At 58.3% G+C, this 20395-nt stretch overlaps 6 protein-coding genes across 11 annotated transcripts in view; 3 read left to right on the forward strand and 3 right to left on the reverse strand.

The window, feature by feature from the left end:
* Window positions 1–201: 201 nt before the first annotated feature.
* CLDN6 (claudin 6) lies at window positions 202–3129 on the reverse strand. Of its 2 annotated transcripts, none has more exons than XM_033101766.1 (2): window positions 2705–3129; window positions 202–957 (listed from the first exon to the last, which is right to left on the reverse strand). In XM_033101766.1, the coding sequence occupies exon 2, from the start codon at window positions 932–934 to the stop codon at window positions 269–271; it is 666 nt and encodes a 221-aa protein (XP_032957657.1). In that variant the 5' UTR covers window positions 935–957; window positions 2705–3129; the 3' UTR covers window positions 202–268. The 2 variants fall into 2 exon arrangements, with proteins under 2 accessions (XP_032957657.1, XP_032957656.1); XM_033101765.1 differs by having other exon boundaries at window positions 202–962.
* A 317-nt stretch (window positions 3130–3446) lies between these two features.
* On the forward strand, window positions 3447–5506 carry TNFRSF12A (TNF receptor superfamily member 12A). Its single transcript, XM_033101135.1, has 4 exons — window positions 3447–3594; window positions 4315–4419; window positions 4650–4784; window positions 4895–5506. The coding sequence occupies exons 1-4, from the start codon at window positions 3501–3503 to the stop codon at window positions 4948–4950; spliced, it is 390 nt and encodes a 129-aa protein (XP_032957026.1). The 5' UTR covers window positions 3447–3500; the 3' UTR covers window positions 4951–5506.
* A 242-nt stretch (window positions 5507–5748) lies between these two features.
* On the reverse strand, window positions 5749–7380 carry HCFC1R1 (host cell factor C1 regulator 1). 3 transcript variants are annotated; one of them, XM_033101131.1, is made up of 4 exons: window positions 6919–7380; window positions 6564–6620; window positions 6349–6477; window positions 5749–6116 (listed from the first exon to the last, which is right to left on the reverse strand). In XM_033101131.1, exons 1-4 carry the CDS (start codon window positions 7011–7013, stop codon window positions 5981–5983), a joined length of 417 nt encoding a protein of 138 aa, XP_032957022.1. In that variant the 5' UTR covers window positions 7014–7380; the 3' UTR covers window positions 5749–5980. The 3 variants fall into 3 exon arrangements, with proteins under 3 accessions (XP_032957022.1, XP_032957023.1, XP_032957025.1); XM_033101132.1 differs by lacking the exon at window positions 6564–6620 and having other exon boundaries at window positions 6919–7368; XM_033101134.1 differs by lacking the exons at window positions 6564–6620; window positions 6919–7380 and adding an exon at window positions 6777–6912.
* On the forward strand, window positions 7324–10497 carry THOC6 (THO complex subunit 6). Its single transcript, XM_033101130.1, has 13 exons — window positions 7324–7455; window positions 8429–8544; window positions 8650–8714; window positions 8805–8908; window positions 8997–9034; window positions 9118–9166; window positions 9274–9345; window positions 9435–9537; window positions 9621–9670; window positions 9759–9821; window positions 9919–10029; window positions 10114–10248; window positions 10346–10497. Exons 1-13 carry the CDS (start codon window positions 7417–7419, stop codon window positions 10424–10426), a joined length of 1026 nt encoding a protein of 341 aa, XP_032957021.1. The 5' UTR covers window positions 7324–7416; the 3' UTR covers window positions 10427–10497.
* Window positions 10498–10565: 68 nt separating this feature from the next.
* On the reverse strand, window positions 10566–18136 carry BICDL2 (BICD family like cargo adaptor 2). Of its 3 annotated transcripts, none has more exons than XM_033101128.1 (10): window positions 18074–18136; window positions 16412–16707; window positions 13808–14023; window positions 13589–13705; window positions 13337–13483; window positions 12310–12501; window positions 12054–12194; window positions 11470–11600; window positions 11124–11244; window positions 10566–11036 (listed from the first exon to the last, which is right to left on the reverse strand). In XM_033101128.1, the coding sequence occupies exons 2-10, from the start codon at window positions 16691–16693 to the stop codon at window positions 10875–10877; spliced, it is 1509 nt and encodes a 502-aa protein (XP_032957019.1). In that variant the 5' UTR covers window positions 16694–16707; window positions 18074–18136; the 3' UTR covers window positions 10566–10874. The 3 variants fall into 3 exon arrangements, with proteins under 3 accessions (XP_032957019.1, XP_032957018.1, XP_032957020.1); XM_033101127.1 differs by having other exon boundaries at window positions 13319–13483; XM_033101129.1 differs by lacking the exons at window positions 16412–16707; window positions 18074–18136 and adding an exon at window positions 14301–16323 and having other exon boundaries at window positions 13319–13483.
* MMP25 (matrix metallopeptidase 25) overlaps window positions 11176–20395 on the forward strand; it is a 33234-nt gene continuing 24014 nt past the window's right edge. The window contains exon 1 of the mRNA XM_033101126.1: window positions 11176–11270. The gene's annotated coding sequence lies outside the window, so the exon portion shown is untranslated. The remainder of the gene's footprint in view (window positions 11271–20395) is intronic.

Below are 20395 nucleotides of genomic sequence, written 5' to 3' on the forward strand. Positions count from 1 at the left end.
AGCTCTGAAGTGTTGCCTCCTTGGTTTCATCATCCAAAGGTGAGAAACAGCCAGCAGCAGAGCCCAGGTGGGAGACTGAGTTTCTTCTTGGTTCGATCGTGATCAAATGAATTAAAAAGAGAAAAACAAAAAGAAAACAAAACCCCAAAATATAAAGCAAAAATAAGATAAAAGCAACCCTGAAGCTATCATGCAACCTCGATGACTCCAGCTGGGGGGGGGGGGGGTCGGCTCCACTGTCCAGGGAGCCCCCATTCTCCTACCCACATCAGACGTAATTCTTGGCGGGGTATTCGGAGGGCCCCTGAGAGTTGGCACGTGGGGCATTTGCTGAGTATCGGGCCAGGTAATGGCTGGAGCTCCGGGACCCCCCAGAAGGGCAGGTGCAGCACAGCAGCCCCCCACCCAGCAACAAAAGGCCGGAGGCCGCCCAGCCCAGGTAGAGGGAGGCCCCCAGCTCTCGCTTTTGGGCCTCAGCCACCAGGGGGTTGTAGAAGTCCTGGATGATGGCCTGGGCAGTCCAGCAGATGGGGATCAGGGTCAGGACCCCCGAAGTGACAAAGATGATCCCAGAGGTGAGCACAAGACGGGCCTTGGAGTCTTTGTCCTCCACGCAGGTGGTGCACTTGGCTCCGCCCAGGTAGATGAGCAGGCCCACCAGGGCAACGAGGAGGGCGATGACGCACAGGGCGCGGGCAGCCTGCAGGTCCTGGGGCAGCGCCAGCATTGAGTCGTACACCTTACACTGCATCTGGCCTGTGCTCTGCACCACACAGGACATCCAGAGCCCCTCCCACACCACCTGGGCCACCACAATGCTGTTGCCGATGAAGGCGGTCACCTTCCACAGTGGCAGGGCGCAGGACACCAGGGCATTCACCCAGCCAAGCAATGTCAGGACGACCCCTAGGATTTGCAGACCAGCAGAGGCCATGGCGAGGTTGAGGATGAGAGGAGCTGTACTGGGTGACAGAACAGAGTAATGTTAAGACCAGCTGGCCCAGACCCCTTGTTCCCAGTGAGTGCTAACCCCCATGCCATGTGCCATGGTCACATAGAACACAGGACACCAGGAGAGTAAGCCCTGGGAGTTGGGATACCATGTCCTGTAACATGGGCAGGGTATGCTCTCTCAGCCTCATTTTCTTATGGGCAAAACAGGCATTTGATGCTTCAGCATTTCTTTCTTTTTCCCTGGTTCTGTGGCATTAGCTTACAATAGTGAATAAGCAATCACCTGGTTCTGGTTGTTTTCAGTGCTAATGAAAGATAATATAAATCCTATACAAGTGCTAGTCCCTGGCCTCAACCACTTTTGATACATTTTATCAAACAACAAAGTGCCAAAAAGGGGATGGAGGGCACAGCAAAGTTTACAGGTGTTTTCCACAGGGCGCATACATGGGAGGTTAGAGTCATGAGTTTCAGGCTCAAAACTTGTCAGTTTCAACACCAAAATTAGAGAGCCAAGCTTCTTCCCATTACCCAACAAGAGTCCAAACTCCTCCCCACAACATTGTTCCTACCCCAGGCAGGTGATTGACTACCAGTTTGATCTTAAAGATCTTGTGTCTTGGGTGGCCCACCAGTCCCCACCTGGCCCGGCCCAGCCCAATCACAGCCAATCCCTGTGCGGTTGGGTGGGGGGAGGAAGATGGGAGAAAAAAACCCTCCCACTTAAATGCACTTCCTTCCCCAAGGCTACTAGTTGCCTCCCTGGGTCCTGCAATGCTCCGCTCTTCTAGGTCCCAGAGTACATACCCCAAGGTTGGGGACATTTTCCTTTGTGTACCCTTGCCCAAAATGCCATCCTCTCAAGACACCAAGTCCCTAAAAGAGCTAAAATCCTTGGTTTCTATCCAGTGCACCAGCTCCTCTGTGGCAGCCCTCCCCCCACCTGTCTCCCCTTACATCCCACTTAGTGTTGGAGTCTCCCCGGGGGTCAGTTCTATTTCGGGTCCTGTTAAGTTTCTCCATTGCCCAAAGGTCCCGCGCACCGCTTGGACCTAAGCCTCGCACCAGCCCAGATGTGTGACCAGAAGGCAGACTCCCCACACACTTCTCATTTGTGCCGGGCCCTTACCTGGACGGAGCAGAAGAGCTCGGGGGAGATCGGGCGGGGCCTGCCAGCCCTCGCGTGTCCCACCCCCCTTTCCACCCTCCAGCTATCTGGCCAGGTTAGGGCGCGGACCACGCCGGCCTAGGCACCCTGCGCCTCTCAGCTGCTCTCGACCCTATTCCCTTTCCACTTATGGGCTCGGCTCCGTCCGAGGGCGCCCCTTGCTGCTCTCGATCCCTACTTCCCTTCGGAGTCCGGCCCGAAGGTGCATGTCCTCAGCCGCCCCCCGCGCCAGCCGGGAGGCGCGAGCCCAGGATAGTTTAATGGCGGCGCCCGCCAAGGGTCCGCTCCAGCAGGTGAGGGGGAGGGGCGCCCGCCCCAGAGAGCAGCTCAGGTGGGGGAGGGGAGCCCAGGTTTCGGTGCCTTTGTCCCAGGGGAGGGAAGGAGGAGCATTTAACCCTTCTCGAGTCGCAGGACTCGATCTGCTCGTCGGCTTCCGTGCAGCCCCGCGCCCGAGGGTTGGTCGGCCGGGTGGCGGTAGCCAGATCAGTCCAAGTTCTCCAGCAGGCCACACCCCCAGCACCCCGCTCCTGGAGGCACCCATCTCCTCCCTCACCCCGACACGCACACTGGCCCCAGGCTCACCTGCGAAGGAAGGAGTCCGCGGAGATTCCTAAGAGACGGCGGAGTGCGGGGATGGGGCGGAGGCAGGGTCTTAAAGAGGCAGTGACGTCACTGGACCACCGCCCCGGGGAGGGGCAGAGACCCCATTCCAGACCACCGCGGGAGCGCGAATCCCAACTTTGTCAGTCGGGGGCGCTCGAGATTGGGGCTGCAGGGTCTGCAGCTGGCCCGGGTGCGAGGACATCAGTGGCTGGCGTCGGGGCCCGCGGTAAGTCTAGGCGCAGGGCGTGGAGCTTGGGTCTCCGCTCCGCCACTTACTAGTCCTACTGCTGTGACCTCGGGAATTAACCTAACCTTCCCGAGCCTCAGTTTCATACTCTGCAAAATGGAGACAACAAGCCCGCATTTTACTAGGTAACTATGTCCTAAGGTAGAAATTAAACATCATTGTGTTACGTTTATTATTATACCCCGGGGCTCTTAAGAGAGCGGCAGTTATGTCTGCAATGGGTCAGTGGGTGGTTTCGTGTCTGATCCACCCACCCACACACTCACGCAGACATACACACACCTCCCGGACCTGAGCACCGAGAGGGCAGCCAGGACTGCGTCCTAGAAGATCGCGCACAAGGACGGTGTTTGCAGAGCGAACGATTGAACTTAGCGGGCCAGGCGGGGCGGGACGCCCAGGGGCGGGCCGCTGGGCGGGCCCAGACGAGGGGTCTGCCCCGGAAGGCGGGGGCGGGGGCGGGGCTGGGGCTGTAGGTCTCCGAGGCCAGCGGCGGTAGCAGAAGGCAGCGCCCGCGGGACGCTAACGATGGCTCCTGGCCTCCAGCGCCCGTTGCTGCGGCTCCTGGTGCTGTGGCTCGGGCTGGCGCTGCTGTGCGCTGTGGCGGGGGAGCGGGTGCCAGGTACGCCGGGCGACGAGCAGGGACTGGGCAGGAGGGCGTGGGGGCCGGGGAACCCTCGGCCGGGAATCGGGGAGTCGACTTGGGGGCTTAGCGGAGAGGGCAGAACTAGGGGGACATGGGATCCGGGGTCAGGTCTCCAGACAACGCACTCCCTGGTCAGGGGAGGTCCCATCTCGCTCCGAGCTTCATCCCGTCAGGGCTTCAATTTCCCGCCTGTCCAACTCGGGGAACCTCTCTGTCTTTAAAGTCTGGACTCGGAAGTGGAGAAAGTTTGAGGGCGGGATGTCTCGTCCGGTGAGGGGACATGCCCCCATCCTGGTCAATACCGGGTGTGCCCAGCCCCAGTGACCGAAGAGTCGGGAGGGGGTGTCGAGAGGCACGGGGGTCTGTGCCCCCATCACATGTGGGGTGCCCCCTTCCATCCGGTGACTTCAGTGCCCAGCTATGCGGGGGGAGGGACCGGGGTCGGGCCCGATGCCCAGGAATGAGTCACCCGCCAGCGGCGGGCGGGTTTGTGGGGACCTGACCTCCCGCGCTACGCCCCCCCTTCTCCCCCCACTCCCCGCGCAGCCGTGTCCCGGTCGGGCCGTGCGGTCACCTGTGAGGAATGCGGGAGGAGGGCGCCGGTGACTCACGTTATTCGAGCCTGCCGACCCTGACCTCAGCCCCCAGAATAGTCACGCCCCGCCCCCAGCTTCTGACCCGTGGCCCCCTCCTCAGGCACCACCCCCTGCTCTCGCGGCAGCTCCTGGAGTGCAGACCTCGACAAGTGCATGGACTGCGCGTCGTGCCCGGCGCGACCGCACAGCGACTTCTGCCTGGGCTGTGAGTGGGGGGCGGAGCCAGAGGCGAGAGGACCCCCAGACTGGGGGAGAGAGTTGCTGGGGTAGAGGGGAGTAGGGGACTTCAGATCGGGGGAATTAATGTGGAGGGGGGCGGGAGTGAGGGCCTCCAATCTGGGTAGAGGTCTTGGTAGGGGGGGACTCGTGGCTCAGATCTAGGGAGTGGGGCTGGTTCAGAGAGGAGCGAGGTCTGACTTCGAGTCCTATCCCCAGGCGCTGCGGCCCCTCCAGCCACCTTCCAGCTGTTGTGGCCCATCTTGGGGGGAGCCCTGAGCCTGGCCCTTGTGCTGGGACTCCTTTCCGGCTTCCTGGTCTGGAGACGGTGCCGCAGGAGAGAGAAGTTTACCAGTAAGTGTGCCCTGGCTCTCCTGCCTGCCTGCCCGCGTGCCCCCACCCCCCCACCCCATCAGTCCCCACCGTCCTCCCTGTTCTTGACGACCCCTCTTCTTATCTTGCAGCCCCCATAGAGGAGACCGGCGGGGAGGGCTGTCCCGGTGTGGCTCTGATCCAGTAACAATGAGCATCCCCTGCCAGCAGGAGGCCACGCCCACTCATCATTCATTCATTCATTCTGGAGCCAGACCCTGCCTCCCAGACACAGCCCTGAGCCAGGCTGCTCCAACCACAGGGGTGGGCAGGGATGAGGGACGGGTGAATCACTTCTGAGGCCTGGACCCAGACTTTAGAGGAGCCTTCATTCAAGGTGTCTGACTGCCCTGCCTCTGGCTCCAGGACAGAAAATGAGACCTAGGCTGGCTCACACCAGACAGCTGACACTAAGGAACTGCTACATTTGCACAAGGGTCCCCCCTCCCATGGCCTGGCAGCCAGTCTGACCTGACAGACAGACACAACACCAGGCCCTACCCACTCAGATGAGCTGAAATTCCAGCACTGGGGTCTCAGCCTGGGGGGTTAGGGACCTGTTCCTAACACTAGGGGGCTGGCCCTCTAGGGGGGCTGGCCCTAAGACACTGCCCCCCCAACCCTCAAAGGGGGGGAGATATTTATTTTGGGGAGAAAGGTTGGAGGGGGGAGAATTTATTAATAAAAGAATCTTTAACTTTAAATGGTTCGAAGAGTGGCATGATCCCCAGCCTGACTTCCCAGAGCTGGAGGGAGGAGTGAGTCAGCCGCGGGGGCGGGGGCGAGGCTCTGACTCACACATTCTCAATGTCTGAGCCTCGACTGCCAGGACCTGGCTAGGCCCTGACCGTTTTCCAGGGAAGATCTTGAGGAGAAACCCCACTATCCAGTGCCCCAGCTCTGCCCCCTCTTCCCAAAGGCCCTAGGTTCCAGACTGAAGACTTCCTCTGTTCAGCAATCTTTATTCAGTTCTGGGGGGGGGGGGCATGCCTCCATTCCCATGCTGTTGGCCCTCCCACCCCAGGGTTCTGTTGGGCTCAGTATCCTCTTTTGGGGGAAGGTTCTGGTGCCCAGAGGCCTGGTCTGGAGGAAAAGCAGGGCAGCTGGTCCCTTCATGGGGGTGTTGGTCTCCCCTACTGGAGAGAAGGAGGGTGGGCAGGGGTACTGTCTGCCAGAATTCAGAGCTCCATTACATCCCCAGCTGGGGTTGCAGGATAGTGGGGGGCAGGGGTGTCCCCCAGCCTCAGCATCCGTAGAGCCTCAGGGATCAGGTTTCCAGGGTATCGCCAGAGAAGGAGCTCAGAGCAAGGGCTCCTGGAAAAGGAAATGACAGGGCACAGGGTTGAGGCTGGCCTGGCAGAGCCACCCACCACCAGGTTCAGGTCCCCAGGGGCTACTGGGCTGCAGGCGCCTTCTAAGGAGCCAAGATGAGAACAGAGGTTGGCTAGAAACTAAAAATAGCAGGATGAGGCAGGCCCTGGAGGTTGGCTCTGATAGGGCGTGATTCTCCAGAGGGCCTAGCGGGTAGCTAGTGAATGGTGCCTACCTGAGTGGGGGAAGAGCTGGGGGGAAAACCATAGGGGGGCTGCAGTAAGGGTGGTCATTATGCAGGCTGAGTCGAGAGAAGTGAGTGGCCATGTTCTCCTCAGACAGGAACTGCTTGCGCAGGGGCTCCCTAGGGAGAGACCGGGAGGCAGGCAGGCTGATGGGGACCTGAGGTGACAGGTCTTGTTGGGAGTCCCTCCCTGCCCCTAAACTCACTGCTCCTTCTCCAGGCGCCGTTTGGTGCTCATGGGCACAGCTCCTTGGAGAGGGGGGCTGGGAAGAAAAAAGAACCAGGTGCACCCCACCCTCTTGACCCCAACCCTAAGATCTGCCGGCCTGAGCCTGCAACGTCAGCCAGGAACCCCCACCCAATCCCTCTCAGTTGACACTTAAATCACCCCCACTCTCCCGGGCCATTCAGCAGCTTGCCTCGTTAGTCTCCAAACTCGTCTCAGCTCATGCCCAAACTCTGCTGATTCGCCCCATCGCGTCATCCTGCAGACCAGCCCTGAGCCCCAAGCCAAAGCTCCAGCGCCCCTGGGCCAGGCCCACCCAGGGCCCACACACACACCTCGCGTCCAGGCCTCGAGGCGCCCCCAAGGCGACCCGCGGGTCACGCTGGGCCCGACCTGGGGGGCCTCGCTCCAGAGGCTGCTGAAGGATCATTGGGGTTCGGGGTCCTGCGGGCGGAGGGGTGGGATCCGGACGACAGGCGGAGCCTCCGAGGGCGTGGCCCAACGCGGGAGGCGTGGCTTTAGGCGCGCGCAGCAGCAAGATTCACGCAGGCGCGAAAGACGGACGGCGAGCGGCTGGAAGGCGGGCCCATTCGCCGGGTGGGGGAGGGGATCTGGAGTAGCGGGGCTGCGGTGGGAGCCACTTGGTGTCGGAGATTTTCACGGCGGTCACTGCGGCTCTTGGGACTCTGGTGGTACGCGGCGGCCGCCTTCGCGCCGAGCCGGCTGGCGGTATTGACCGGGTGAAGCTCAGTGACGGTGAGCCGCTTTGGGGCACGTCCGGACTCGTGAGTTTGCGTTGCGTGCGGAGCAGTCTGGGACTTGTAGTTCTGCAGATGGAGCGAGCTCTGCCCCACGCGGTGCCGCTGGGTCAGGTGAGACCGGCGTGTGCGCGGTGCCTTCTGGGGTTTGTGGTCCATGCCCCACAGGGGCCTAACGTGAAAGTCAGAGAGTAGTAATTAGAAGGCAATATGTTTTTCTGTATTGGGGTAATAGAGCCACTGTTTATGCGTTTTGTAGGAGGCATCACTGTGTGAAGCTCTTTATATACAGTAGTTCATCCAGTCATGACAGAATGTCCTGTGAGCTTCATTTGACAGTTGAGGGAACTTTGAGGAGAGGTTGGGTGTGTTATGCAGGGTGTCATGCGGGGTCTCTGGTCCCCCTCCCCTCATAAGAACGCAGGACATGGTGAGGCCAAAAAGGAACACCCACGGAGCCATAGATAGGGGAGTCATACTACCATAGTCTCGCTGGCGAATGGGTTGGAGACACAGGAAACAGGATCCACACGATCTGCAACCTGCTGTCCGCTTCTCTCTCTCTCTCTGCCAACCAACCAACCACAATTGCTGGCTGCAATCTGCCCTACTAACTGCAATTCGCCGTGCCAACTGTAATCTGCGCTTGCTAGCTCAGCCACCATCTTCTTGCTAGCCCACATTTACTGCTAGCATAGCCACGGCAGTTATATTAGTGGCCAATGGCTCACTGGTTACAGCTGACGGCCAACTAGCCATAGCTGATGGCCATCCAGTCACAGTTGATGGCCATTTACTACCCGAGTGAGCACCTTTCCATGTGAGGGCGAGAGCCTGGAAACTGTACTCCTGGCTCTGTCCCCACAGGGTGCTTGCTCAAAGTCCTACTAGGCATCACGCCTCAACTCCCCTCTTCCTTACCTTTTCTTCGAGCCAGCCCCGGGACTGTATGGGCAGGTGCCCACCTTGGTGGACCTCAGAGGAGGGTGGAGAAGTCTGGGCAGTGGCTGAACTGGCGGCACGGAAACTAGGAAGGACTCTGTGAAGCAGAGGTCCCAGACTGCCTTCATCTAGTCTCTCCCCACAGATGGAAGTGTTTCAGGCCCTACAGCGGCTGCACATGACTATTTTCTCCCAGAGTGTCTCACCCTGTGGGAAGTTCCTGGCAGCTGGCAACAATTATGGGCAGATAGCCATCTTCAGGTACCCTCACCTCTGCTCCCCACAACCCATTAGCTCTGGCATTTGGCTCTCCCAGGACTGATGTCCCCTGTTTCTGACTCAGACCCTCTTCCCCTCTCCTTTCAGCTTGTCTGCTGCTTTGAGCTCCGAGGCCAAAGAGGAAAGTAAAAAGCCCGCAGTGACCTTCCAAGGTGGGTGCAGCCATTGAGTCTGGCTTAGAGGACCCCAGGGTAGAGGAGGAGAGCAGGACGGGGTCGCTCAGGTTCTGCATTTCCATTTAGCCCACGATGGGCCGGTCTACTGCATGGTCTCCACTGATCGACATATGTTCAGCGCTGGGGATGGGGAGGTGAAGGCCTGGCTGTGGGCAGAGATCCTCAAGAAGGTAAGAAGTGTCGAGCTGGAGGAGGGGTACTGGGGCATCCAACTCCAAAGAGAACCTCTGAGGTCACTCGTTGTTTTCCTCCATGAAGGGCTGCAAGGAGCTGTGGCATCGTCAGCCCCCATACAGGTGAGCCAGGGCCATGTGGACAGAGGGCACGTGGGGGTGGAGGTGCTGCCTCACCAGAGCTGACCCTGCTTTCCCTCCCCCAGGACCAGCCTGGAAGTACCAGAAATCAATGCTTTGCTTCTCATCCCCAAGGTCTGAACCCTTTGTAACTAAGTCTCTACCCTGCCCTGTTCTTGGCCCAAGCTGTGATCCTTCCCTGTCCCTGTCCTGATTTGACCCCACTCTGTCTTCCTCTGCAGGAGAATGCGCTTATCCTGGCAGGGGGAGACTGCCAGTTGCATATGATGGACCTTGAGACAGGGAGCTTCACGGTAAGAGGGCTGTGGAGCTGGGCAGTCACGGTGGGGTGGGGGAAGGCCTTCTTTCTGGATCTTGTCCTGACACTGTTCCTCTCCTGCAGAGGGCTCTCCGAGGCCACACAGACTATATCCACTGCCTGGCACTGCGGGAGCGGAGCCCCGAGGTGCTGTCAGGTGGCGAGGACGGGGCTGTGCGGCTTTGGGGTAAGGGACTCTGGTTAGAGGGAAAGATGGTGGTGAGGGAGGCTGGGGGAAGTAGGCTGCCTCTCATGGTTCTTCCCCCACAGATCTCCGCTCGGCCAAGGAGGTCCAGACGATCGAGGTCTACAAGCACGAGGTGAGGGCATGTCCCATGCCTGTCCTGCCTTCTCCCTGGGCATCTTCTGCATCTTCACCTCCTCTGCTCTTCCCCTCCTCCCTCTCAGGAGTGCTCGAGGCCCCACAATGGGCGCTGGATTGGATGTTTGGCAACTGACTCAGACTGGATGGTGAGCCAGGCAAAGTGCAGGATGGGGTGGCAGCTGCAGGCCCTACCAGCTGAGGGCCTGTGGCTTAGGAGGCTGGGGACCCCACCTTTCTGCCCAGGTTTGTGGAGGGGGCCCAGCACTCACCCTCTGGCACCTCCGTTCCTCTACACCCACCACCATCTTCCCCATGCGGGCACCACAGAAGCACGTCACCTTCTACCAGGACCTGGTGAGTCTCTGTCTCCATTTTGCCACCCCTGCCTAGCTCCCCTCTCCAGCGCTGACCCCTCAATCCCCTCCCTGCCTTCCACAGATTCTGTCAGCCGGCCAGGGCCCGTGCGTCAACCAGTGGCAGCTGAGTGGGGAGCTTAAGGCGCAGGTGCCTGGCTCCTCCCCAGGGCTGCTCAGCCTTAGCCTCAACCAGCAGCCAGCAGCACCTGAGTGCAAGGTGGGTCCTGCGCGGAGCTGTGGGAGTCCTGGGAGGCCAGGGGTGTGTGGACAGGTCAGTCTCACACACATACACACACACACACCCTTGCCTCCAGGTGCTGACAGCTGCAGGCAACAGCTGCCGGGTGGATGTCTTCACCAATCTGGGCTACCGTGCCTTCTCCCTGTCCTTCTGACATCTCCCCCTCATCCCAGGGATCGGGACTGTTTTTTATTTTATTTTTTACAAATAAAATTTCAGGTTTTTCTTCCGTGCACTTTCTTCCCAAGAATGGAGACCAAGTCGGTGTAATGATTTATATATTACTCTGTCTGATTTTGATACATAAATACCTACCCCCAACCTGGAGCATGCCAGGACCAGGGGGCCTAGTGCTTAGAAAAGATAGGACCTATAATAGATTCAAAAAATAGATAGCTCTTCCCCACCAGCCCCTGCCACCCACCTGGGGCCCCTGGTCCCCAAAGCTGGTCCCTGTTCCCAGTGAGCCCCTGCCCAGCCTCCCAAGGCTGGGAGGGCACCCAGCCCCCTTTGGAAGACAACCAGGGCCCAGTCAGTCGCTCCATTGGCCAGAAAGGGAAAGTGAACCAGAGAAAGCAAGGGTGGGCCCCCCGGCCGGTCCCTCAAGTCCTTCGGAAGAGGTTGCTGAAGAAGCCGCCGGCAGGCCCAGGGCCCCGGCGTAACGAGAAGCGGGGCGCGGGGCGATGCGGAACTGATCCGGCAGAGCTCAGCTCTTTCTGGCGTTGGGAGCGCAGTTGCTGTCCAATCACCACTTGCATGTCGTCCTGCGGGCAAGTCAGCAGGGCAGGCGGGGCGGGTCAGCGCACAGGCCTCCTCCAGTGTAGACCCCGCCTCTGGCCCCACCCACTCACCTGCCAGGCCTCCAGCTCCTGCGTCAGCGCCACCTTCTGGCGGATGGTGCGAAGCAGCTCCCGGGAAAGGGAGTCCCGTTCCAGAGAGACGCGGCTGAGCTCTAGGGACAGTTCCAGAACCCTGCAGATGAGAGGGGAAAAGAGCAGGTACGATAGCTGGGGCTTCAGCGACCGGGCGGGGGCTCCTGGACCCGGCGGGAGTGGGACAGCTAACAGCAAAACCAAGGAAGAGGGCCCCTGGGTCGGAGTGGGGATAATTATAACCCAAATCACAAGTGAGGCCTAAAGGACCAGAGTGCCCGGGAGGCCTGCAGCCTCGCTGGGGAGGTGGCAGAGACAGGCTCACTTGTTCACGGCCTCCTCCCTGTCCGAGAAGGCGCTGTTTAGGGCCGCCTCGGGATCCGTCTGCTCCCGTAGCTCCTTCTGTCTTTGCAGCTCCTCCCTCAGGGACTGTAGCTCTGCCTGCTGCAGCTTGATCTGCGGGCAGGGGAGGGGGCAGAGAGACAGGTAGGCCTCTGGGTCTCCAAGCCAACCAGGATTCCAGCTCTCCCAGCCCTCCCCTGCCTGCACCACAAACACCCCAAGCAGCTGTGGCCCTATGCTAGAGATGAATCTTCTGAGCCCCCAGGCTGGTGCAAGGGTAGTTGGGTGGCATAAGCCTGCAGGAAGGATGCATGAAGAAACATTGGGAGGTGGGACTAAGTGGGGGGAGGGGGGAGGGGTCGGGAGTGAAGAGTGGGGGGGGTGGGGGGTATGTAATCCAGGAAGTCTTCCTGGAAGAGGTGGCATACAGATTAGCTCTTGAAGCATGACCAAGTTTGTCGGGGTGAAGGGCAATCCAGGTGGAGGGGGAATAGTGGACAAAGGCTCAGAGTTGTAGAGAAACTGACATTAGGAGGGGCTCTGCATGCAACACTATGCACCCTTCACCTCATCCTGCAGCCGGGCCACTTCTGCTTCCTTCTCCTCCAGTATCTCCCCTGGGCTTAGGGATGTTCGCTTCTTGGGAGGCTCCAAGCTGTCCTCCTGGGGCGAAGCCTGGTTACTGGATGCCTCTTGGGTCTCCGGGGTCTGTTCACCAAAGGAATTAGTCAGTGAGGTGTCAAATCTCGTGGGAAAAGCAAGAGGGTGGAGTCTGCAGTCCTCCTGTATGGCACACATTGGGGCTGGTGGGCCGCGAACTCACTAGGGCGTCTCTGTGTCCATCCCCGTTCTGGTGCTGGTTGCTGTCGAGGCTGTGGGCAAGTTCTGACTGCAGCGAGGCTCCTGACATGTCAGCGTCCTGGAGGCGCGCCTCCTCCTCCAGCTCCGAGACGCGCCTCTGCAGCCTCCGCAGCGTGCTCAGTGCCTCCCCGGCCTCGGAGCGCGCACGTTCCAGCTGTGTAGGGACGGACATACAGAAGCATAGGCAGACAGACAAGCGTGGGCAATCAGCCATGTGCGTCCGCCGCCGGCATCCCGCGACCCGCCAACAGGGGGCACCGGCGCGCCGCCAAAAGCCAGGCAGTCCCGTGCATCTGCGCGCCTCAACGGCCGAGCACTTCCGCTCGGCTGACACCAATTTCCTTGCCTATAAAGCAGGGTGCGGATGGGTGCCCCGGCTTCAAAGACTCCCATCACCCTCCCACCAGCCGCACCCCGCCAGGTAACCTAGTCCCTGACCAGTCAGCCTTCTAACTCACTAATTGCTATCATCCAGCATTTGTTGTCTTCTAAGCTAGTGCTGTACTCAGTGCCTTAAACCCTCACCAAAGCTCTATGCCATTACCATCCCATTTCATAGATGGGGAAAGTGAGGTTGGGCGTCCCACAATATAAGAAGGGATGCTGGGATAAGAACCCAGCAAATTTAACCCCAAAGCACAGACTCCTGAGATCTCAAACATCAGGCCATTCTGCCTCTTTTCATTCCCTTTTCTCCATCTCCACTTCCCCAGACCTGGTCCAGGTCCCATCATAGCTGGCCTGAGCTCTAGCCTCAGCTCCCTCCTTGCCCTCCCAGCTGCCTGGCTCTGATGCATTCTAAAAGTATACCACTCCTGCTTAATACCCTTGCATGGCTCCCACTTGCCTTTGGGCTAATGCCTATGGTCTTGTGGTCCAGCTGCTGGGGCTCCCAGCAACCTAGCTCTGGCCTCATTTCCCAGGAAGACCTGAGGCAGTGGCCAAGGCCCCAGCTGGATGTACCCACATACCCAAACCCCACGGGTCACCTCCAGGCTGTGCTCCCGTCTCTCACGCCGCAGTAGCAACAGCTCCTCATGGGTTGCCTGTAGCCTGCCCTGGCCCTTCTCCACCTCCTCACGCAGGCCTCGGATCTGGGCTTCCAGGTCCTGACGGCGGCTCTGCAGCATCTGGTTCTGGGGAAAGTCTTCCAAGTTGGAGGGGAGGTGCTGGGCCAGCTCCAGATAGCCCTCGGCCCAGTCTTCCTGGCTCAATAGGCTCCAGCCCTAGCTGGCACTCACCTCGCCCTGCAGACTCTCCAGCTGTGTCCTCAGCTCTGCCCCAGCCAGGGCCTGAGCCTGGCACTGCCCCCGAAAGCCATCCAGTTCCTTCCGAAGCTCCTGCTCACTCTGGGAGGCCTAGGGAGGGGGAAGGAGTGGAGCTCTCAGCTGGCCCAAGATTCAGCACCAAGCCCAGGGCAACCAGCCCCCCACCCTGCCCTGGGATCGGGGCTGTCTCACCTGGGCCAGTTGCTGGCTGAGCCGGAGGTTCTGCTCACTGAGTTCACAGAGGGCCCGCGCCCGCTCACGCCCACTGTCCTGCTGCTCCGAGCGCTGTTCCCCCAGCTGGGCCCTCAGGGCCTCCATGTCCCCCTCAAGCTCCACAGCCCTGGCCTCCCACTCGGCTCCCCGTGCTGCTAGGCTCTGACGGAGCTCATGGTTCTCCTGCTGCAGCCGCTGTGGGGGCCGAGATAGAGTGTCAGAGACAGAGAGGAAGAGATGACACTGGAACAGACATAGAGAGACCAAGATGGAGAGATAGAGACCCAAGGCATGAGGGGGTGTGAGACAGGCATGAAAGCAAAAGTCGAGGAAGAAACGGGCAGAGAGAGCGAATGCAGAGTCTCAGAAGGCAGGCGGAGGGGGAACAGTAGAGAGAAGTTTCCAGGTCAGACAGGAGGGGCTGACCCCGGGCTGTGGGGTGGTGGGATGAGCCTCTCTGATGCCCACTCACCTCTGGCTGCTGCCTGTACTTCTGCACCCGAGGTCGCAGACGCCGTTTCTGGCGCCTGAGTCTGGCAGAATTTAAGCCTCGACCCATGGCCTCACTCCTGTCCCAGGGGCTCTGGAGGTTCAGCTTCTGCCCAGCCTCTGCTCAGCCCCTCTCTTCCAGCTCCTCCCGGCCAGCTCCCTCTAATTAACCCTGGCCAGCTCCACCCGGGGGCCCCATGCTCCTGCCTGCCCTCTCCAAAACCTGTCTGACTAGCGGGGGGACGCTTCTGGCACACCCAAATGCTCAGCTTGGGGAGGCAGGCAAGTTGGGGGGCTAGAGGCTGGCCCCCACTCTCTTTAGACTCCCAGAGCTGGAAGGCGATGCTAACCATAGCTGCTACAGTTATTAGCAGTACTCCTGCCAGGTCCTGCGCTAGTGCTTTACCTGTACTATTTCATTTATAATAATTCACTAGAGTTAGAATCATTAATATCCTCATTTTACAGATGAGGAAACTGAGGCTCAGAGGTGAAATGCCTCGCCCAAGGAAGGACACACAGCGCCCAAGGAAGGACACACAGTGAGTTAGTGGAGCAGTGATCCCAACCCAGGCAGCCACACTCTTAACCAAATACTGTGAGGGCAACACAGCTCTAGGATTAAGTCCAAAGGATTGGGATCCACTTGTTCTGGCCAGTGTCCAGCCCTGCTGCTGCTGCTGCTGCTTTGTGATTAGGCACGTCCCTTAATATCTCCATGTCCCATCCATCCATCCATCCATCCATCCATCCATCCATCCATCCATCCATCTATCCATCCAGTGTTTTCTGAGCTCTGTTCTGGTGTCTGACTGTCAGCAGTAAACGAGACCACCAATTTCCCTGCCACAAACACCTTAGACTCAAGAGGGTATGAGGCAAATGGACACATGTTTGACTAGGTAGTTTGGACGGGACAGTAGGGCTATAAAGAAACCCTGGAAAGTGATGAAAAGAAGCAGGGTGGGGTGGGGGCTCCTTCAGGAGAAAGTGATGTCTGAATTTACTCCTGCAGGGCAAGAAGGAAGAGGGCTATACACAAGGAACAGCAAGTGCAAAGGCCTTAGAGGGAACAAGCTTGGGTTCCTGGGGAACTGAAAAGGACCCGCTGGAGAAGGGGTAGTATATGGAGCTGCGGTCAGGAGGCCGCCTATGGGGACTTTCAGGCCCTGCTGAGGAGTTTGTTTTCATTCTAAGTGTGACGAGGAGCCATTGGGAGATTCTGAGCAAGGATGAAATGATCTGATTTGCAATTTTTGGAGATCCCTCTGGCCGCCCCATAGAGAATCAGCTCCAGGGAGCAAGAGTGGAAGCTGGGAACCATCCAGTTTCAGTGTTTGGGGCAGAGGTGATGGAGGCTGCAGAGACGATAAGTGGGTAGACTCAGAATGTGGTTTAGAAGTGGGAGATGTTGGAGAAGAGATCATGGAGATGCTCAGGGTCTGGTGCTAAGGGAAGCTGGGTTGGGGACAGTGGGTGATGGGGTCATAATCAAAAGTGCCACTTATGTTGAGATGCCCATTGGATGGCCTGGTGGAGAGGTGCGGGCCATGAGCTACCAAGTTGGGCTCGGGGCAGCAGTTGGGGCCAATGACATGGAGTCAGTGGAGTCCAGGGTGTTTAGGGGCGAGATGTGACCCCAGGATGACAGTGTGGCTGACGACAGAACCTGGGCAGAGGGAAGAACTGTTGCTACCTCACAGGGTTGGATGAGAATTGAGTGAGATGATGCATGGAAAGTGCTCAGCCTAGAGCCAGGTGGGGAGGGGGTGCCCAGTAACTGTTGTCTGGGGTTGCACTATCCTGCTGAGGAGACAGACCCACAGTTCAGAGAGGGCCAGCAGCTTGCCCAGGGTCACAGAGCCAGGCAGGGATCTGAACCTACGTCTTGACTTGTCCTCAGAGCCCGTGTTCTTAACCACCAGACAACGCTTCCAGGGGGACTGGGTCCAGCCCTGAACTATTCCAGAAGTGTCTTCCTGCCTGGCTTTCCTCCCCCTGCTCACCTGTCCTCACCTGCCCACCTACCCTCCCCCTGCCCACCTGCCTGGCCCCTGCCACCTGTCCTTTTGCCCACCCCTGCCGCCAGCTCACTTCCTCACGCTCAGAGTGCTGGGTGCTCAGCGTCTCCAGCTGCCGTTGCAGCTCCTCATTTCGCTCCAGAAGCATCTTGCCAAGCTCTGCGGCCAACAGCAGGTCTTTCTCCTTCTGCTGCAGCTGCAGGGCCAGGTCCTCCGGCTCCTCAGGCCCTGGGCCCCCTCCCAGGAATGAGTCCCGCCGCTCCAGCATGAAGGGAAAGAAACCCTCATCGCCGCTGGGGGAGGCGCCCCCTGAGAGCAACCCCGATGGGAAGCTTGGCCCTTCCGGGGAGCTCATGGTGCCTGCAGCATCTGTGGGGACACGTAGCTCTGTGGGGACAGGTAACTGCAAGACACTCTACTCTGCAGCTGGGGTTCTCCCCTTGCTGACCAAGACATGGCCCTCCCTCAATTCTTCACCTGCCCCCTGGCCTGCCCAGGCCTGCAGCCAGAGTTTCCCTGGGCCACAAAGGGTTAATGATCTGTGTTTTGGCCACTCAGCTCCGTTAATGTCCCCAGAATAAACTGAGGCAGGGAGAAGTTTGCAGTGGGCTGCCCTGCCTTCTACTTCTGGCAGTCATTCTCTGCCCCAGGGAAACCTGTCCTAATAGGCTGGGACACAGGGCACCCTACTGACGACAGTCCCTGCCCCCTCCTCCCAGCTCCTCGCCAGCTGCAAAACTCTTCCCAGAGCCCAAGTTCTCAGGGACTCAGGACTCAGGGACAAGTCCAGACCCTTCTCCTTCCAAGAACACAGCCTTGGGAACCTAGTGTCCTGACCCCTTAGTCCCCATCGATCCAGCCCCCTCCTCTTCCAGAAGCCCAGGTCCCCAACTCCCCAAGACTCAGATGCCCTCTGGGTATCCTGGCCCCGTTCTGTTTTCTCAGGCCCCAGGCGTTTCGGTCTCCACCCCTCAGTACTCAGGTGCCTAGACCCTCAGTCCTTCCCTTGTGGAGTGTTGGCCCCAGCTCCTCAGTTTCCCAGGGCCTGGGTGTCAGGCCCAACCAGGGCAGGGCAAGATAACAGGTTGGGGCAGTGACTGCTGCCCTGCCAATCCAGGTTTCTGTTTACTCCCTGGTCCGCCCCTGGGGACAGGAGCCAGGAGCCTGGTGGCACTCCTCTAGGGCTTCCCAGGGCCTGGCAGTTCAGGGGCTCCAGAGCAACTGGACACACAGGGCTTCCCTGGTACACTCCTCCACTTCAGTCCTCTGGGACAGGGACACACGCACGCACACACAACCTGTCCTTCCCATTCCTCCCCTCGCCAGGTGTCTAAGCCCAGCCCTATTCGCAGCATCCAGGGGTCGCAGTAGTGCTAATCCAGCTGCCCTCAGGCCTGACCCGGGGTCTTCCTGCCCGGGGTATTCCTGCCGTGTCCCCTGAGGGCTTGACTCTGCTCTGGAGACCTCATTGAGTCCCACCTTCTCCCACCTCATGCACGGAGCTACCATTTAGTACCTCCACCCAGGGGTCATAGCCCCCCCAGCTCCTCGACCCCCCAGCCCCAGGCGTCGGAAGCCCAGCCACCACCTTCCTTCCTGCCAGCCTCCCCTGCTTCCTAGAGCCAGGAGTCAGCCCTGGTGCCCCTACCACCCAGCCAACCGTGCCAGCTCTCCCGGGCTCTGTCCTGCCCGTAGCTCGTAGGGCCCCTGTCCTCGGCGCCCCCTAGGCTCTCACCCCACGACGCTGGTCTCCCTCTGAGATCCCCGCGGTCCCGGATCCTCTCTTCCTCTCTTCCGGAGGCGGCGCCAGGTGCACTACCCGCACAGGTGAGGGGGGCGGTGCAGCGGGCAGGGCTGGGGCGCCCCCTGGTGGCCGGAATGGACGGGTGGGGCCCAACGAGAGTCACTTTAACCCAGGTCTGAGGCACTGGCCCATCTTGCTGCCAACGGAAACAGGGCAGGGCCCATTAATTGAGCACCTACTGTGTGCAGACTTCACACTGAGCGTCGAGGTCGGCTCCTTTCCCCCCACAACCGCCCTGTGGGATAGGAAATTATTTCTCATTTGTTTATATACTTTAAATTTATTTTTCAATTACAGTGGACGTGCAATATTACATTAGTTTCAGGTGTACCACATAATGTTTAGACATTTATATACCTTATAAAGTGTTCACCCCAATAATCCTAGTACCCACCTGGCACTATTCATAGTAGTTACTATATTATTTACTGTGATCTCTATTCTGTACTTTACATCCCCGTGACTATTTTTATAACTGGCAATTTGTACTTCTTAATCCCTTTCACCTTTTTCACTCATCTCCCAACCACCCTCCCATGTGGCAACCTTTAGTTTGGTCTCTATCTATGAGTCTGTTTCTTTTTCGTTTTTTTTTTTTCATTTATTTTGTTCTTTAGATTCTACACATACGTGAAATCATATGGCATTTGTCTTTCTCTGTTGACTTATTTCACTTAGCATAATACCATCTAGGTCCATCCATGTTATCACAGGGGCAAGATCTCATTCTTTTTTATGACTGAGTAATATTCCATTAAATGAGTGTACATATACCACATCTTCTTTATCCATTTGTCTATTGATGAACACTTAGGTTGCTTCCATATCTTGGCTATTGTAAATAATACTGCAGTGAACATAGGGGTGCATATATCTTTTTGAATTAGTGTTTTGGATTTCTTCAGGTAAATACCCAGAAGTGATTTATTTATGATAGCCCTTCAGACAGGTATGAGGTGATATCTCATTGTGGTTTGGGATAGATAGGAAATTATTAATGATGATAATAACAACAAATCAAACACAGTAAGCACTCTGCTAAGTCGGCTCTTTTATAGGCCCAACTTTACTTTCATAACCTCCTAATGAAACAGGAACTACTTTATCCCCATCTTACAGATGAGGAAGCTGAGACTCAGGGAGGATCGAACTTGCTTGGAGTCACATGGACAGAACTTGAATGTGACCTGCAGAAATGTGACTTTAAGGTGTGTGCCGTCATACTGATTCCCGGGTTGCCGGTGAGGACAGCTAACGGGACTTGCCTGTGTGGCTCCCAGCATGGGGCTGTCAGTTCCCAGGCTGAGCAGAGCTGAGTGCTGTGCTCCAGTGTGGGACAGATGCCAAGGAATGGAGACTGGAGGATCCAGGGCTGGGTTCCAGGGTCCAGCCCAATACAGCCTGGGCATATGGGTGATGCCCCAGCCATGGCCTTGTAGCTTGTCACAAGTCTCCTCAGACTTCCCGGGCTCCCTGGGTTACAGAAACTCCTGGGGCTCCTGGCCTGGTGAGCAGGGACAGATGGAGGGCTGGGAGCAGTGGTGTGCTGATAACTATTTAACAACAGGCTGTCTGGGGAAAAAGAAAGTCCGGATTTGTTGCATTTGCCAATTTCTGTGGTGTAAATACTCCCTCCATGGCTGATTTCAAGCTACCAACATGACATCGTTGAATGGAGATGGGTGGAGATGTGTATAACCAGCTTTGCCAGCCAGTACCAGTTGGTCCTATAACCCTCTGGCAGGGGGTCAAGATGCCTGAGTCATGGAGAACTAGGGCCTGTTTGGCTGGGTCCTAGAAAAACAGGAGGAAGAAAGGATCTGGGACTCATGACTTGTGGGAGAATGGGTGCAAGTACTCCTTGGAGGGGTGTTTTAAGGACTGGGGCTCCTGGATCCCAGGACTGGGCCAAGGTTTCCTGCCAGCCCAGAGTAGAAAGGCCAATTCCTTTGCAAAGGGGTCTGAGGGCTGCATTGCCTAGCAAGGCCTCCATGCTCTCCTACAGCACCTGTGGGAACAGCCTGGTGGACTTTGCAAGCCTGGAGACACCCCAGCCTCCCCTTGGTGCTGCCACCTAACCCCCTCCAAATGCCAGGGTCACCCTGGGTCCCACCCACACCCACCCACATTCAGCATACCTTCCCTGAGCCCCATCCTGGCACAGGGCTCACCTGGAGATGAAATGGTCAAGGCCCGGCTCCCAAGAGGTCCACAGTCCACCCAGAAGCTAGGAGTGTCAATCCATAAACCAGA

This window comes from Rhinolophus ferrumequinum, assembly GCF_004115265.2.
Source record: "Rhinolophus ferrumequinum isolate MPI-CBG mRhiFer1 chromosome 15 unlocalized genomic scaffold, mRhiFer1_v1.p scaffold_54_arrow_ctg1_1, whole genome shotgun sequence".
NCBI classification, from domain to species: domain Eukaryota; kingdom Metazoa; phylum Chordata; class Mammalia; order Chiroptera; family Rhinolophidae; genus Rhinolophus; species Rhinolophus ferrumequinum.